The sequence below is a fragment of the Babylonia areolata genome, chromosome 1 (assembly GCF_041734735.1).
Source record: "Babylonia areolata isolate BAREFJ2019XMU chromosome 1, ASM4173473v1, whole genome shotgun sequence".
NCBI lineage: Eukaryota > Metazoa > Mollusca > Gastropoda > Neogastropoda > Buccinidae > Babylonia > Babylonia areolata.
Window position 1 is genome coordinate 93,816,729 of NC_134876.1, and position 19,400 is coordinate 93,836,128.

The 19,400-nt window shown below is 46.2% G+C and overlaps 1 protein-coding gene across 6 annotated transcripts in view; it reads right to left on the reverse strand.

Moving 5' to 3' along the window:
- LOC143289354 (retinoic acid receptor alpha-like) overlaps positions 1 to 19,400 on the reverse strand; it is a 118,358-nt gene that overhangs the window by 32,764 nt on the left and 66,194 nt on the right. For 4 of the 6 annotated variants that reach the window (XM_076598351.1, XM_076598350.1, XM_076598353.1 and 1 more), the window contains one exon: positions 17,549 to 17,791. In XM_076598351.1, coding sequence (XP_076454466.1) covers positions 17,549 to 17,791 — 243 coding nt within the window. Of the gene's footprint in view, positions 1 to 10,496; positions 11,044 to 17,548; positions 17,792 to 19,400 lie in introns of those variants that run through there. The other 2 variants (XM_076598372.1, XM_076598359.1) reach the window with 2 other exon arrangements.

The following is a 19,400-nucleotide window of genomic DNA, read 5'->3' on the forward strand; positions in this document are numbered from 1 at the left end:
TATTTTGATGATGGTAATTGGGGTGAAACGCTGTTAACGTCGTCTCTTTCGCCGTTCGTATGGAGAGAGTTAATGCTCTGAATCGTACCGAATCCCATCGTACAATCTGCAGCCAAGGGATGGGTGTACACAATGAATTACGCGAGGAGAAAAGAACAACAATATCAATAAACACCGGTGCGTGGAGCAATGATTCTATCTCTATTGTGTTCCCTGAACAAGACCTGCAATATCTATTGACTGGTTGTGAGAGGCAGTCATCAGCTGGTGGTTATTTTGAAAGGAGTCGACCAAGTGTGGAAGGGCTAAGGGGCAAATGCAGGTTTGCATACATCTATTTCGGCACTGACTTCGCCCATCCCTCTCTCTTCCGCCCTTCCTTCCACCTCCAGTGCTCGTGTCTAGCGACATATATGCGTTGTCTTTAGTGGTCTGCTATCTTGTTATGCTGTACTGTATTGAATTCCATCGATGTCATGTTACGTATTGAACTTAAGTTACTCCACAATGTTCTTGCCCAGTGTTAATGTTCCAGCCCAATACGACGCGGGGAGACGAGGGTGTCAAAGCATCGGCTTACTGTCATTGCTGATCGGTTCCACCTGACCGTCAGTCCACGAATGACGAATTCATGATACTGGGGGTTCTTCAGGACGTGCCTGGGGCAGGTACGGGGATGAGTCTGTAGGTGCTGTCAAACAAGCACCAGGCTGTGTCCCCGCATACAGAAACATGGGATCTTGGGTAGGTTGTGATAGAAAACGGAGTATGGCTGCCTACATGGCGGGGTAAAAAAACAGTCATACACGTAAAAGCTCACTCGCGTACACACAGCCCACGAACGAAGAAGAAGAAGGAAAACAGAGTTCACACCATCGTGAAGAACAGTGTTCATATCATTGTGATGGGCTCGCAGTGTCGCAAGCCACCCTCATCGAACCTCTTACTTCTATAAGCCTGGTGAGCTCGCCAGTTCTCTCCTTTCCCGGTCAATCCGGTCAGTCAGTTTGGGATTTTAAACAAACACATCCAACTGCCACCATCTGCAATCGACCGATTTCGCCTCAATCAAAAGTGGGAGGGAGTGGGGGCGTGTTCTTGAGTTCAAAATATCAACTGTCTGGAGTGTAATGACCTCAGTACTCTAAATATTTTTTCTTCTTTTTTTCTCTTCTTCTTCTTCTCCGTTCGTGGGCTGCAACTCCCACGTTCACTCGCATGTACACGAGGGGGCATTTACGTGTATGACCGTTTTTACCCCGCCATGTAGGCAGACATACTCCGTTTTCGGGGGTGAGCTCTTTTTTATTATTATTTTATTATTTCTTTTTTTTTATTACTGTACTTGATACTGTTGGTACTTGATCAGACTACTCATCCGATTAAAATCCGTGTATATTAAAACAAATAAAACATCTTCTGTCCAAATCTTATAACAAAACCTCTCTCTCTCTCTCTCCCTTTAACTCGGTCGAACGTATAGTTAACGACCTCCAAGTTGGCGCCCTTATCTGTTCAAAGCTTTGATCTTGTGACGATAACCTTCTGTTCACATGAAAACATGTTGACGTTTGACGGTTAAAGTGAAGGAAAAGGAAAGACAAAGAGGGGTTAAGAGAGGGGACGGGAGGACAGCTGAGCTTGAGAGAACGAACGAACGAACGAACGAAATTTTATTTCACGAGGGTAAGGGAATAAGCACAATTGCTTTTTTTTTTTTTTACATCCGGCCCTCTGGGGGGAAAGAGAAAGTGAGAGAGAGACAGAGACAGAGAGACAGACAGACAGAGAGGAAGGGAAGAGAGGGAGGGAGGGAGGAGGGGGAGACTGAGGGAGGAAGAAGACAGGGAGAGGGGGAAAGAGACAGCGAGTGAGAGACAGACATGGAGATTTCATTCATGAAGGCCATTGTCCCATATGAACCAATCATGATAAGATTTTTTTTTATGTCATTAACCATCGTACACACTTTATGACGTGTGTGTTTGTGTGTGTGTGTGTGTGTGTGTGTGAAAGAGAGAATGTATTAAGGCCATTGCCCCATACGAACAAGGTAGGATAACATTTTACAATGTCACCAGAACAAGCGAGTGCTTTGATTGCGACACAAAAATGAGAGAGACAGACAGACACAGAGACAGAGAGAGAGAGAGAGAGAGACGGTAGGGGGTGGGACAGCGACCGGTCGAGGTAACCGGGATGGCGAGGTCGAGGCCAAGTGTTTGACAATCTTCCCAATACGGCAGTCAGTCATGTGCTATCTGCCCCCCACCTCCCTCTTCCTCCAGCTGTTTCTCTCTACCCAATGCCACCGTGTGTCAATGTCCTGGGGGGGAAAAAAAAAAAAAATATATATATATATATATAAAGTCACGTCCTCTCTTTTAACCCTTGCAAAGAAGCATTATCGTACAAAATCCTTCATCTCTCCCAACAGTCTGATATAAAAGCTCTGCCTCCCCCATCCCCTCACATATTATGCCTCCTAACCCCTCCCACGCTCACACACTCCCTGTGGAAATAAATCATGGCATCGCCGCCGTGGTGTATAGTATACAAGTACTTAAACATAACTGGCTGACTGACTGGCAGGTCTTTCGCATATCATTGAGATGTGGGTTTTGTTTCACTTGTGTAAACAAAGTGAGTCTATGTTTTAACCCGGTGTTCGGTTGTCTGTGAGTGTGTGTGTGTGTGTGTGTGTGTCCGTGGTAAACTTTAACACTGACATTTTCTCTGCAAATACTTTGTCAGTTGAAACCAAATTTGGCATAAAAATAGGAAAAATTCAGTTCTTTCCAGTCATCTTGTTTAAAACAATATTGCACCTCTGGGATGGGCACAACAAAATAAAAAAGAAGCCTAATTATATGCAAACTGCATTTACTGTTATATTTATATTTTTGGTATTCTCTAAACTTGGCACTCTGACCTCTTATTCTGCCACAACAACAAGAACAAGAGGAGTCATTATTATCATTTTTTTTGTTCAAACAGGAACTTCTTTTGCTAAGCATGGAATTTTTATTTATTTTGCAAACGTTTTGGTGCAGATAGTAAAAAAAGGGAAATTACTCTGTAATTAATGCTAGGGGACTTAATTTATCACAAGTGAGTCTTGAAGGCCTTGCCTCTCTTGTTGTTTTTGTTTTGATGGGGGTTTTTTGTTACCGGCTTCTGCCCACTTGCCCGATTTTCCTGAGTTTGATCCCCCGAGTTTCGGCCCACCTAGTGGGAGGGATAACGGTTGTGACTTTTCAGATCTCCCAAGTCAACACATGTGCAGTCCTGCTAATGCCCGAGCCCACCCTTCGTGTGTATACGCGCGTTGAAGATCAAATACGCACTGCAATCAATGACAGCGTTCGGTGGGTTATGAATACATGAACATAAACAGTATGCACATCCCCGAGAACGGAGTATGGCCGCCAACATGGCGGGGTAAAAAAAACAAACAAAAAAAAAACAACAACAAAAAACAAACGGCCATACACATAAAATCTCATTCGTATATACAATCAACGCGGGATAAGGATGGGAACTTTTCCATGGATTAGGAGAACCTTTTCGGGAATAAGGTGTGTGGTTTTTTTTGTTTTTTGTTTTTTTACGGGGATAAGGGGTACTTTTCCAGGGGAGGGGAGGGGCGGATTACTTTTCCGGGGACAAGGAGGGGGACTTTTCCGGGGATAAATGGTATACTTTTCCTGGGGATTAGGTGGGGAACATTTCCAGGGATAAGAAGGGGTACTTTTCCGGGGTAAAAAAAAAAAAAAAAAAAGGGGGGGGGGGGGGGGGGGGGGGTGTCTTTTTCTGAGGTAAGGTGGATGGCTTTTTCGGGGATAAGGTGGGGGACTTTTCTTGGAATGAGGAGGGGGAATTTTCCGGGTATAACAAGTGGGACTTTTCCTGGGGATAACAAGGGGGACTTTTCCTGGGATAAGGAGGGGGCTTTCCCGGGGCTAACAAGGGGGACTTTTCCTGGGATAAGGAGGGAGACTTTTCCGGGGATAAGGATGGGTACTTTTTCTGGGGATAAGGTGGGGAAACTTTTGCGGGGATGAGAGGCGGGGTACTTTTCCATGGATTGGGAAGGGTCCTTTTCCGGGATAAGGATGGGGATTTTTCAGCGGATAAAGTGGGGACTTTTCCGGGGTTAAGAGAGGTGGGGGGGGGGGGGGGGGTTACTTTTCCGGGGATAAGGAGAGCTCGGGGTGAGTGACGCGAGGCTACTGCCAATGAAACGGGTGAGGTTTCAGATAGGGCGGCATGCTAAAGACAGTCGCAACTGTCATCTCCGTCTGCTGTTGAACTATAAAACAAAAATTATCATGCAGACTCTGTCGTCGCCCTTGAAAGTAATATATACATCATATCCAGTGGCAGCCTCAGTGTTGAGGCAGTGAGGGTCTAATCTATGGCTACCTGATACTGCCGTGGCGGTGCTAACAGATATAACGGGTCACCTCGCCACCTCCCCTTCACAGGAACAGCAGATACGTCTGACACCTCAGAGGAACAGCGGATACCTCCGGCACTTGCACAGGAACAGCGGATACGTCTTACACCTCACAGGAACAGCGGATACCTCCGACACTTCACAGGAACAGCGGATACCTCCGACACTTCACAGGAACAGCGGATACCTCAGACACCTCAGAGGAACAGCGGATACCTCAGAGGAACAACGGATACCTCAGACACTTCACAGGAACAGCAGATACCTCAGACACTTCACAGGAACAGCGGATACCTCAGACACTTCAGAGGAACAGCGCATACCTCAGACACCTCACAGGAACAGCGGATACCTCAGAGGAACAACGGATACCTCAGACACTTCACAGGAACAGCGGATACCTCAGAGGAACAACGGATACCTCAGACACTTCACAGGAACAGCGGATACCTCAGACACTTCACAGGAACAGCGGATACCTCAGAAACCTCACAGGAACAGCGGATACCTCATAGGAACAACGGATACCTCAGACACCTCACAGAACAACGGATACCTCCGGCACTTCACGGGAATAGCGGATACCTCAGACACCTCAGAGGAACAGCGCATACCTCAGACACCTCAGAGGAACAGCGGATACCTCAGACACTTCACAGGAACAGCGGATACCTCAGACACCTCAGAGGAACAGCGGATACCTCAGAGGAACAGCGGATACCTCAGACACCTCAGTGGAACAGCGGATACCTCAGACACTTCACAGGAACAGCGGATACCTCAGACACCTCACAGGAACAGCGGATACCTCAGACACTTCACAGGAACAGCGGATACCTCAGACACTTCACAGGAACAGCGGATACCTCAGACAACCATAGGAACACTAGAGAGTAGAGAGGAGAGGGGGGGGGGGGGGGGGGGAGGGATAGTGGAGGAGGTGAATAACGTTTCACCTCGAGACGACTCACATGGACAGCGGATTAAACCCAGGACAAGGATGACCTCAGACATGTACTGACAGTGGATTCACCAGAAAACCAAAGGAACAGCGGATACCTCATAGGAACAACGGATACCTCAGACACCTCACAGACAACGGATACCTCCGGCACTTCACGGGAATAGCGGATACTCAGACACTCAGAGGAACAGCGCATACCTAGACACCTCACAGGAACAGCGGATACCTCAGACACCTCAGAGGAACAGCGGATACCTCAGACACCTCACAGGAACAGCGGATACCTCAGAGGAACAGCGGATACCTCAGACACTTCTCAGGAACAGCGGATACCTCAGACACCTCAGTGGAACAGCGGATACCTCAGTGGAACAGCGGATACCTCAGACACCTCAGTGGAACAGCGGATACCTCAGACACTTCACAGGAACAGCGGATACCTCAGACACTTCACAGGAACAGCGGATACCTCAGACACTTCACAGGAACAGCGGATACCTCCGGCACCTCACGGGAACAGCGGATACCTCAGACACTTCACAGGAACAGCGGATACCTCAGACACTTCACATGAACAGCCGATACCTCCGGCACTTCACGGGGATAGCGGATACCTCAGACACTTCACAGGAACAGCAGATACTTCAGACACTTCACATGAACAGCCGATACCTCCGGCACTTCACGGGGATAGCGGATACCTCAGACACTTCATAGGAACAGCGGATACCTCAGACACTTCATAGGAACAGCGGAGAGAGAGAGAGGGAGAGAGAAGGGGGGGGGGGGGGGGGAGGGAGATAGAGTGGAGGTAGAGGGGGTGGAAATAATTCAGTTTCACCCTCTGACCTGAACGACTACTATGGACAGCCTGATTAAAGCCCACGGTACAGAATGTGACCCAGAAAAGTTGGTTTTCTGCTAGTTGTTTTTGTTGTCACCAAATAACAAATGAAGAGAGAGGGAGAGACAGGGAGACAGAGAGAGAGAGAGAGAGGTACAGTCATGTCAGTCAAAGTAAAAAATAGTGTTAATTTTCACGCCTCTGGCCCATAAGAGCAGAATATAGAGACAGAGAAGAAACAGAAGATGATGATGATGAAGGAGGAGGAGGAGGAGATGATGGAGGAGGAGAAGGAGATGAAGAAAGGAGAAGAGAATACTGAATGACTGACAAGTTCACTGTTGTTGATGTCCTATTTAAAAAAAAAAAATATATATATATATGAAGACGGAGAAGCAAACTTCCTGGACTTTAATCTTCGTATATATATATATATATATATATATATATATATATATATATATATATATATATATATATATAAGATTTCAGTGCACAGTTCTTCTCCATTATGTCAGTCTTTTTGATTGTACTAGCTAATGTTTAAAGAAAAAGATGGATTGAAATATTTTTCATCATGATTTTTTTTCTGACACAGGTCTGACAATCGGTTTTAATTATTTTATTCTTTCTTTTTAAACAGTGATTGGAATGAGTGGGTTGGCTGGCTTTTTATTTTTATCATTTTTTTAATTTATTTTTTATTTTTTTATTTTTTTACATAAAGAATACAACCCATTACAGTTCAGGAAGCAGAAATATTCCAAAACAAGTATGCTAATGAGTATAAAGTGACGTATATTGTTCCTTAAGACAGTGGCAGACAATGCCATCAAAAGCCACGTGTGCTAAAAATCAGTTTTAAAGAAGACGATTGTGAAAACACGGATCGGAATATCGAATACCGACCGCACAGCAGAAAACCAACGACAGTGGACTCTTGATTGCAACGTTGCTGCTTTTCGCATGCTGCAGTTCGGTGTCTGTTATCTGTATTCGTTTTTATCTCGTTATAAAAACACGACGTGGGGCCCACTAGTCTGCACACAGCACGCACTGCTTTAAAGAATATTATCCAAAAAGATATCTCGTATCACGTGTGTTTACATAAAATCTGTCTGGTTGGTCATTTTTTTCCCTCCTTTTTTTATAATCACTACCACGTCATTGTTTCTCAATCACTTCTTCGAAATACTATGGTTTCTGGTCAAACACCACGCAGACTTAGCCAATAAGAGTAAAAACCGCCATCTTACAGTGTCACTGTTTCGGTTTCATGGAAGTGTCAAAGTGTGGACTGATCCATACTGTAACAAATCTGCTGTTGCAAAGCAAAAAATAAATAAATAAATAAACAAACAAATAAATAAAAATTATTAGATAGATAGATAGATAATAGAGCAGATGCCTGACCTTCCCATAAACCCAACGCGCTGATCAGATTTTGATGGCATATCCTTGGTGTGTGGGTTGGTGTTTGAATAGAGTGAGATAGAAGGAGTACGCTCGCTGATGGATTAACCCCCCTAACCCACCAGATTAGGGAAGCAGCTGTCGAGAGAGCTAAAAGATTAGCACTAATCCACAAAGATCGTCCGGGGACGTAGCAGGTGTTCTTCATTTCTCAGAACTTCGATCAGTACCACCTTTGCGAGTTGAGCCACGAAGGCTGAGGGCTGCATGACACGGGGGTAGGGTAGGTGGAGGGCAGCGGGCGGGGGGAGGATGGTGGGAATCAGTGTGATGTTAATTCGTTACCATGCGAGTCACTTGTCCAGTTACGATTCACACCACTTCCAGTGATTTTATGGTTGTGTTTGTACCTGTGTGTCGCTTCGGTCTGTCTGAATAAGGTTAGGTGTTTAACATGTAATTTCACGTTTTGCCTGTCGCATGTTTCCCTTGATCACTGGCTGTAAATCTGTATAATCGTCAGAGGATCTTTTTTCTTCTTCTTTTTTTTTCATCTTTAATTCTTTCTTTTTTTTTACACCACATGTAAACATGCAATTGCATTGCACGACGCTGTTTCTTCTCATACGGCCATCTTAACTTACTGGGGAGAGAAAAACAAAATGGGCAGTTATCGCATTAATATCTAAAGCGATAAATCACCGCAACAAATAAAACAAAGATATTGCAGTTTCTTAAAGCGCCTCGCCTTTTTTTTTTCTCATCTCAGACATGTTGCACCTGTTGTCTTCATTGGCTTCTGAGTCCAGCAAACCTCTGCTTTCAGTTTATCTATTTATGGCACATTTTTTAAAATATAAGGTGTATCTTCGTACTTACATTAAAGTAAAAAAAAAAATCCGCTCGGTTTTGTCGTTTTTACAATTTACAAGACAAACAAAAATTTGTTTTTACACGGACATTCGAGTTTTGCTTTTCCGGTAGATGCTATAAAAGATAGATGATGTTTTATGATTTTGAAAATAACATGTACATAGGTCTTTGTCAAATCAATAATGTGGGTTTGATTTCACAATTTGCATTTGACAAAGAACTTAGGCGGACGTTGACACCGCTTTCGTGTGAGTCAATCTACCCGTCTGCTTACAATAGGCTATGCTGTTGTCAAACCCGTAATGGGCTGACGGGTAATAAACACAACTTGTGAACTTGCCTCTTTCGGGGTCAGAGTGTGCATTAACCCACAACACATACGTCACTTTCACAAATACCTGGGTGAATAAATGACTGGGGCACATTTTAGGTTACTAACAGCAAATTGGCTCGAACTCAGTAACTGAGAGTTGAGTTCAACGATCTATACGCTGACGCCTTTAAAGTCAGGTTGTCCAGGGCTCAGGTCTTGGCTCGGTGAAGGTTGTCTTGTTCAAGGGGTCTGCCCAAAGGGTAGGTCCTGGTTCCAAATCGTTTTCACAAAATCTTTAAAAGCTCCGGCAGATTGGCCACGCCCATTTTTTGGTCACATCTTGTACTTTTCTGTATGCGCGTGAGATAGAGAGAGAGAGGGAGGGAGAGAGAGAGGGAGGGAGGGAGAGGGAGAGAAAGAGAGAGAGAGAGAGGGAGGGAGGGAGGGAGGAAGGGAGGGCGACAGACAGACAGGGATAAAAGAGTTCAATACTGAATCACTTCTTTCAGCATTCTTTCGAGTCCAACTGCGCTAGGACTCTTTACGTGTTTTTGAAAGGTTAAACGCCATGTTTGAAAATCATTTATCACTTTACATCTGACTTCCTTTTTGAGAACATTTGCCTTTGGATTAAGACTTATGAATATACAGTATAGTATGTCAGAGCACAGCAACTGTCCAGTTTATCATTACCGGTAGTACGGTCATTCTGAATATAAATGTACTGCGCTGTTATTACAGTGATGACCACTACTGTTGCATGTCCAGCCAGAAGTTAGTGACGACTGAATTCACAGAAGTATCACCATGCAGCATGAACCAGACTAACATTGAATCCAGACCCACACTGCCGCTCTGTAGCAGTAATCGTCTGCCGGATGACGGGCGCAATAGCCGAGTGGTTAAAGCGTTGGACTTTCAATCTGAGGGTCCCGGGTTCGAATCACGGTGACGGCGCCTGGTGGGTAAAGGGTGGAGATTTTTATGATCTCCCAGGTCAACATATGTGCAGACCTGCTAGTGCCTGAACCCCCTTCGTGTGTATATACAAGCAGAAGATCAAATACGCACGTTAAAGATCCTGTAATCCATGTCAGAGTTCGCTGGGTTATGGAAACAAGAACATTCCCAGCATGCACACCCCCGAAAGCGGAGTATGGCTGCCTACATGGCGGGGTAAAAACGGTCATACACGTAAAAGCCCCACTCGTGTGCATACGAGTGAACGTGGGAGTTGCAGCCCACGAACGCAGGAGAAGAAGAAGAAAGAATCGTCTGCCGGTCTAGTTCTGAGTGAGATAATAAACACAATACCCGTTAATCTACAACGTGCGTGACAAGACGAGGCACAGGGGATAGCCGAGAGGAAGAGAGGGGGGGGGGGGGGGGGGGGGGGGGGGGGTCGCGGGACAGTTGCATTCATTTGGTTTATGGGCTTGCGGACGTCATACAGACCATTCACAAATGGAGAAGAAGAAGAAAAAGACGTACAGATTAGCCTCGACTGCTGTATCACACAAGCAAAAGAAAGAAGAAAAAAAACAAACCATCCTCACCCCAGTATACTAGATAGCAAATGGAAATGGATCGAGGTAAGTACAGAGATATTACCCACCCCTATCCCTCTCACCTTTCCCATCATGTACCAAAACCAATGCACTAAAATGTGGTGGTTAAGATAAAACCATGCTGTAGAGACTGATACCAGACGTCTATGTCAGTGGTGGTGCCAATTCCTGCGTGGTCCAAACACGATAACAAAACGTGACGTGCCCGAGTCTATCACGGAGCCCGAGTCATATCACTCCTCACCTGAACCCAGATCATGACTGGCAGTGAACTGGTTTGTTTTCCTCCCCCACACACGGAACAACTTCACAAAAGTGCCGCACACGCACACACACACACTCTCTCTTTTCCCACGTGTTGCCCTCCGACTGCTTCACATCTTGTTCACAACACCTCACTTCTGTCTGTCTCTCACTGTCTTACACCAACACCACAGAACTATGTCGAACACCACAATGGATAATCTCCCCACACACGCGGGCCTTCCACACACGTGTGCTCTGAACATGCACTTTGCTGTCGCATCGTCAGAAGCACATGTCACACACGCCTCTACCCACCAAGAAAGCCAATCAGCTGGCCGTGGCAGCACGAGACAGACGGGGGCAGCGGGCGTGACGGGGTGGGAGGGCCCACCACTCTCCGAACAGGACGACTGCACAAAGAGGAGGGAGGAGGGGAGGAGGGGGGTGCAAGCGACTGCACCGTTGGCTGCCGTGGGCCACTCTGGAGCACCATGGGGGGGTGTAGAAGTGGGGAGTGGTAGGGCTTTAAGGAGACGGGGAAGAGAGGTCAGAGGTAGGATAACCCTCCGCCTTCCCACATAACCCATATATATATTTTTTTTAATCTATGTCAAAGACATATTATGCATATATCACGAACAGCAGATGCGTTTGATATATAAACATCTATAAAGAAAAACTTTCACTGGCATATTATCCAGGTGAAGAGTTCACAGCAGGTCACTCATGGTATAAATACTTAATCTAAATACATCAAACATGTTTGCTGAGCTATTAGCATTATTTTGCAACAAACAATTTGTTTGTGTATCACAAATGAAAAACAAACAAACCATGTTTCAAACCTGTATTAAATACTTCTACACACACACACACACACACACAATAGTTCATATCTGTCAAAGATATAACTTGCGTTGACGTGTGTGTGTGTGTGTGTGTGTGTGTGTGTGTGTCGCACGCGTGCTCCGGATTACGTGAGAGGAGACACAGAGACAGAGAATGATCCTTTCACTGAAGAAAACTATTTTCGTGCTGTGACCCTACTTCGGTCGTTGCTCTCGTTCCCAGTATCTGCACCCCTGCCCACCTCCGCGCTCCTCCTCCCGCCCCCCCCCCCCCCCCCCCCCCCCCCCCAGTGGCGTAATATCGGTCTGAACTGTTCTCCTCCTACCCACCACCCACTCACACGAGGCGGCAAGCTGACTGAGAACCCGTGCTGTGCACACTGCTGCACACAGCACTCGCTGCACAGCACTCGCTGTGTGGGTAAGATCCCACTCTCTTTCCCCCTGTTTCCTTGTCTTCTGTTCTGATTTCAACGAACACACATTTCTTAATAATAATAAGAAGAGGACGAACAAGAAGAACAAGAGAGGCAAGGCCTTCAAGACTCACTTGTGATAAATTAAGTCCCCTAGCATTAATTACGGAGTAATTTCCCTTCTTTACTACCTGCACCAAAACGTTTGCAAAATAAATAAAAATTCCATGCTTAGCAAAAGAAGTTCCTGTTTGAACAAAAAATGATAATAATGACTCCTCTTGTTGTTGTGTCAGAATAAGAGGTCAGAGTGCCAAGTTTAGAGAATACAAAAAATATAAATATAACAGTAAATGCAGTTTGCATATAATTAGGCTTCTTTTTTTAATTTTTTTGTGCCCATCCCAGAGGTGCAATATTGTTTTAAACAAGATGACTGGAAAGAACTGAATTTTTCCTATTTTTATGCCTAATTTGGTTTCAACTGACAAAGTATTTGCAGAGAAAATGTCAATGTTAAAGTTTACTACGGACACACAGACACACGAACACACACACATACACAGACAACCGAACACCGGGTTAAAACATAGACTCACTTTGTTTACACAACTGATTCAAAAAAAGAATGATGGAAAATGTGGGTGGGGTCGTAACTGGTGAAGGCTGCTGTGGGGGCTGGTCGAAGACAGTACAACTACTACACACATCTTCCATTAAATCAACGTTGACGATCTGAAAAGTGACAGAGATCGATGATAATGCACACTGCTCAGCATTTTCTCTTCATGCCAAAACTCCTCTCTTCGTCGACTTCCTTTATACACCAGTCTCCACTCCACATCTATTCTACAACCAAAAAAGGCGGAACATTATTTCCCTGCCCCCCCTTTTTTTTTCTTCTTTTTTTTTCAATAGAAGCAGATCTCTCTGTCTCAGTCGTTTTTAACGCTCCTCTTGTGTTATGTTTAACCCCTCCACCCTCTTTCCAGGCATATCTATGCAATCTCTCCATCTATCTCAATCGCTTACACGCATTTTATATGCGTTTGTGCATGCGTGCGTGTACATAACATGTATGAAAATGTCAACGACCCCTGAGGCCACTGGCGTAAGCTGACTGTCCACATAAGCACAATGTGGACGAACAACGACGACCGGAGGCAAGGTCAGTACAATTAGCAGCAGGCTCAGTGACCGGACCTGCAGTGAGGGAGTGGGGTGCGCATCTGATAATGATTACAGGAGCCCCGAAATGTGAGCAACCTCTCTTTTCACTAGACAGTCGCCACGCCGGCGCCAACTATGTGTGACTTTTGTGCAGCCGTTAAAAGCATGTGGCGGACACTACTAATTAGGTGCCGGAAGGGAGCATCGGACTGCATCCAGCAGTGGAGGCTGAGTCTTTGGTCTGATGTCGCTATGGAAAGATCGTCCTTCTCTTTCCTTCCCCCTCCCCCCTCTTTCATTTCAAGATGGCCACTTCCGGTCCGTTGTCTTGCCTTCTATTTGGGTTTTCTTTCAAGATGGCGAGACTTCCGGTCAGTGGCTTGGGCGGTACTCCCAGCTTCCTTCTATTCCTGAAGATGAAGGGAGGTCTGCATCCCCTTTCCCTACCGCTTTCCCGCTGATGACCGTCGCAGTGCCTCCATCCGAATGTTCTTCATTGTCTCTGCCAGACCACTGCTTGGTCATTGCTGTCCAGTCATGCCCACTCCAGTGTGTGTGTGTGTGTGTGTGTGTGTGTGTGTGTGTGTGTGTCGTCGCGGACTTAAAATTGCTAAGGATCTTTAATGGACATAAAAATATATCTCAGTTTTCGTTTGTTTTTTGTTTGTTATAAATCTCCCTGGGCCTCAGCACCTACACACCCTTTCCGCCTTTCCGTCATGACTTCCACTACCACGTAGCCGACTGCCTGCCTGCACAGCTCTCAGCCACTTCCCGGCGTTCGTTCCTGCAGTCAGTGCCGATGAGCCTGATAAAGGGGGACAACTAGCCAACACGCCACACCCACACTGCTGCATTTCGGCCCCTGCAGATGGCAGCTGTGCCGAGTATTGTCAGCTTCCCTACCTGTGAGGCCACAACTGGGGTGTTTTTAACGTCCCGTTAAATGAAAACAAAGGTGTCCTGAACCGCAAGGTGCCGCACAGTAAACGTGGCAAGCGGTGAAATGTAAAGACGTCACAAAACTCGCTTCACGTTCATGTCAGGCCAGGGCTGCCATTCATCCCCTTTCCCACTCTCTCTAATGCCTGCTTTAACTTCCTCTTCCACATTATTATTTTGAAAACGTCGACAAAGGTTTCTGCGTTCTTCTCCCCTTCACCAATGATCCCCCCCACCTCCACCCCACCCCCTCCAACAGGAGTGAAGGTCATCCTCTCCTTACAAAAAAAAACGAAAAGCAGATGTGGAACAGTTCGCCAGTTTTTATGCCTGGATTTTTTTTTTAAGCCTTTCTCTCTTCCTTTATCCTGTTCTCACATAAAGGCGGCTGAAAACCAACCAGCGTTTGGGGAAAACTGGGCGACTCCAGTTTGGGACAGCTGTCAATACGTGCTGTTTCACTCCACTGTGACAAGGCTGCTAAGTGAAAGCGCTACGTTATGTCTTATAACATATCCAGTTTCAGTTTCAGTAGCTCAAGGAAGCGTCACTGCGTTCGGACAAATCCATATACGCTACACCACATCTGCCAAGCAGATGCCTGACCAGCAGCGTAACCCAACGCGCTTAGTCAGGCCTTGAGAAAAAAAAATATATAGATAAGCTTACATAAATAAATAAATAAATAAATAATAATTATGATATAAAAAAGGTAGTAGTAATGAAAATAATTAATAATAATAATAATAAACAAATAAATAAATAAATAAGACAACAATGATGATAAATAAGCAAATAAATGTAAAACATGAAGACACACATTCACACATACACCTACACATGCATAACAGATATGCACCAAACACGCAGTTTCACAGATATGAAAGCACAGTCAAATACATATAAACGTACATGAGCTCCAACACACACACACACACACACACACATTACCCTGCACCTCCTCTACCCCCCTCCTCCACGTTTTGTAACTGCATAATACCGGTTTTGCTTTCTTGCCACTTCCAATCCCTCCTTGTGAAATCCGAGCTGTAATCATGCCACACAGAGCAGCGCCACCTCCCCCCCCCACCCCCCCCCCAAACTCACCCCTCCCACATTCTCTCACATTCTGTGCAGCAGGGTTAACGTCCACGTCCGTCGTCATAATAACAGTACTGTCAGCTGTTTTAACAAGTTTTCACCGCGCTTCTCAAGAAAGTCATCACGATGCTGTTCTAAGTGGCAAAGTCGTTATCAGTCCGTTTGAGATCCTTTCCGTACAACAACAGAAAATGAAATGAAAGAAAAAAAAAGGGCATTGGCATGTACCAGAAGCAGAGTTGTATTGTATTGTATTGTATTGTATTGTATTGTATTGTATTCACTATTGTATTGAAATATTCTTTTGTCACAACAGAATTTTCTGTGTGAAATTCGTGCTGCTGTCCACAGGAAGAGCGTACAGCTTTTTTTCTTTCTTTGTGTGTGTGTGAGAGAGAGAGAGAGAGAGAGAGAGAGACAGAGAGAGAGAGAGGAGAGAGAGAGAGAGGGAGGGGGGGAGAGAGAGAGAGGGGGAGGGGGAGAATTTCAGAAGTTTTCAAACACAAGCTTCCGCGGCAAAGTGCGCATACAAGTCATGAAATGTGTCCCAACAGTAACAGGGCCAGCAGGCGTGGCTTCTGCACGCTTTGGAGCGCCAGACGGACCTCCCACCAGGACAGACATCGGGGACTAACTCTGTCGGAACGACGAAACCGTAGCCGAGCCAAGACCCCAGCCCTGAACAAAGCGAGTTGAAAGGTTTCCTGCCAATAGCTTGTTAAACTCCACTTTCAGTCTAAAGTCGAGGAATGCGTCCTGCACAACACTGGGTCTCCTCTCTCCGACATCCGCTCGAAACCGGGCTATTTGAAAGTCTGCGAAAACCATAATCATTGACTGGTTTGAGTGTGTCACCACAATGGACTCGCTGTCTTTGGCTCATTATAGGGGCGGGGGTTGAGAGAGAGAGAAAGAGAGAGAGAGAGAGCGAGTGTGTGTGTGTGTGTGTGTGTGTGTGTGTGTGTTTGTGTGAATGTGTGTATGTGTGTGCAAGTGTATTTATACTTGCATGCGTGTGTGCGCGAGCAAGGAATAACGTGTGCACGCGTGCCCGTGTGTGAAGAGGTTTCACTGATAGCCACTCAGCAGGAAGAGTAAGAGACACCAGAATGAATGTGTGCTAGAGTAAACGGAAATATCTATTCAGATCATTATATGGCGAACACAACGATGCCACATGCACACGTACTGGAACACCTATGTAGCGTGGCCTCGCGGCAACCCAGCAGAATCTGCTACACTGCTTTCTGTTGCACGAAGCTACGGAGACGTAACGTGCACGAAAATGAGGCACACAACTGTTAATTCCTCTTATTCTTACCTGAATATAACTTCTGGTTTGGGGCCAGACTGGCTCTGCCGTCCAAATATTCAAGAAACCAGAGAGACACAAGACTTCACACACCAATGAGCACCATGCGATTTCTTTCTCCATGATGCTGACAGCAAGTAGGTACTGACGGTAGTATCATACCATCGCTAACGGTGAGGGGGGGGCCGGGGGGGGGGGGGGGGGACAGAGACACACAGAGAGACAGAGACAGAGAGACAGACAGACAGACACAAGACTTCACACACCAATGAGCACCATGCGATTTCTTTTTCCATGATGCTGATAGCAAGTAGGTACTGACGGTAGTATCATATCATTGCTAACGGTGAGGGGAGGGGGGGGGGAGACAGACAGAGAGAGTGAGAGAGACAGAGACAGAGAGACAGACAGACAGAGAGACACAAGACTTCACACACCAGCGAGCACCATGCGATTTCCTTGTCCATGATGCTGATTGCAAGTTGGTACTGACGGTAGTATTCATGCCATCGCTAACGGTGGGAGAGAGAGAGAGAGAGAGAGAGAGAGAGAGAGAGAGAGAGAGAGAGAGAGAGAGAGAGAGAGAGAGAGAGACAGACAGACAGACAGACAGACAGACAGACAGACAGACAGACTGAGATTAGAGACAGAAAGTCAGTGTGTGTATGTGTGTGTGAAAGAGAGACACAGAGAGAGAGAGTGTGAGAGAGAGAGAGAGAGAGAGAGAGAGAGAGAGACAGACAGACTGAGATTGTTAGAGGCAGAAAGTCAGTGTGTGTGTATATGTGTGTGTGTGTGTGTGTGTGTGTGTGTGTGTGTGTGTGTGAGAGAGAGAGAGAGAGAGAGAGAGAGAGAGAGATTATGAGGTAGACACATAGTGAAAGTGCGAGAGAAAGACAGAGACAGACAGACAGACAGACAGACACACACAGTGATAGAGAGAGAGAGATTGAGATTGTGAGCTAGACATACAGTAAAACTGCGAGAGAGAGAGAGAGAGAGAGAGAGAGAGAGAGAGAGAGAGAGAGAGAGACAGGGAAGACAGGCCGAGAAGGAGGGGACCAGAGGAGACCTCTCACCTGACAGTCGGTGGCCCTGGGTGAGCAGCGCGATCTTCCGCTCGAACATCCCCTGACCGCCTCCTTCCCCCGGCCACGGCGCCTGGGGGGACGTGGGGCTGGGGGCCTGGGGAGACCGGTGGGTCAGGTCGTACGGGGAGGCGGGGGAGGGCTGCTGGGGGGAGCTGGTGTTCGAGGGGAGGAGGGTGGGGGACGGGTGACTCCGATCCTCGCCGCAGCTCGTCTCCGCGGCCGGCATCCTCGCTGTGCGACAGACGGAAACACACAGAGAGAGAGAGATGATGCGCCAACACACAAGTTTCAAGTTTCAAGATTTGATTATCCTTTCACTCCTATTGGAGTATGGAGGATTACTGCAAAATAAACTTTCCGTGCTCAGAACAAACATTTTCCAAATACACAACAATGTGACATAAAAGTTGAGAAAACACAAATGTCTTTTAACTGCAAAAGTATAACTAGGCAACATTTGCAAATTTAATCATCTTACTTACAGCTACTACACACACACGCACATACACACACACATACACACACACACACAAACATGAGTGCGCGCACAAAGAGGTACACAAACAGCCACATCACCACACAGACTGGAATACAGCAATACAATATTGCATTTTAATTCTTACTGGTTTTTGTAGCAACCGATTTCTCTAATCACGGGAAATTCGCCCCTCCGCACCCCCCCCCCCCCCCTCCCCCAACCTTCACCCCCACCCCAAAGAACACGTTGCCAGAGCGCGGCACCACCCACTGTTTCTTCTTTATCTTTATCTGTCAGCAAATGTATTTGTTTTATTATTATAATGAATTTTTCTACATTATTTGCCCGGATAACCCTTTTGCTGATGTGGGTTGTTTTCCGTAGGCTACGGTGCTTGCCGCACGCGGAACGTCGCTTTATCGACTGATCCGAAATACACGCCCAGACCATCAAAATATCTAGTGGGTGGGTGAGTACAAATCACAGACCTACACACAGTCGTAAATCTCAGACTCGAACTCGTTGACACTCATTTCCTACTCGGGCGCACCTCCACTAGGACACCGATCCACCAACACACACACACACACACGCACGCACATCGTCATATCAACACACTGACATGAATACACACACACACACACACACACACATATACACACATAGCCATATCAACATACACACACACACACACAGAGCCATATCAACATATAGACATGGACACACACACACACACGCGCGCGCGCACGCACACATCGTCATATCAACACACTGACATGACTACACACACACACACACACAGAGCCATATCAACATATAGACATGGACACACACACACGCACACACACACACACATCGTCTTATCAACACACTGACATGAACACACACACACACACACACACACACACAGCCATATCAACATATAGACATGGACACACACACACGGGCACACAAAGAGAGAGGGGGAGGGATAGACAGACACAGAAAGAGAGACAAAGCAGAAAAAAAGCAAGAAGGAAAGTAAGAAAGAAAGCAAACCACGCGCGCGCGCACACACACACACACACACACACACACACATCGGCAGAGAGAGAGAGAGAGAGATGACGCAAACTGCAGAGTCAGATGAGATGACAAACAAAAGCACAAACAGCGAAAGACGCCCGGCTCGACCGAATTATTACCACTACCACCTTTCTCACCTCCCTTCTCCCGACCTGACAAGGTTATCAACCTTGCTGTGCACGTGACTCGACAACCCGACGGCTTGTTTTTTGTTGTTGTTTTTTTTTTTGTTGTTGTTGTTGTTGTTTTTTCCAGCTTGGTCGTGTCTGTGACACCAGCGGTAAAAAAATAAATAAA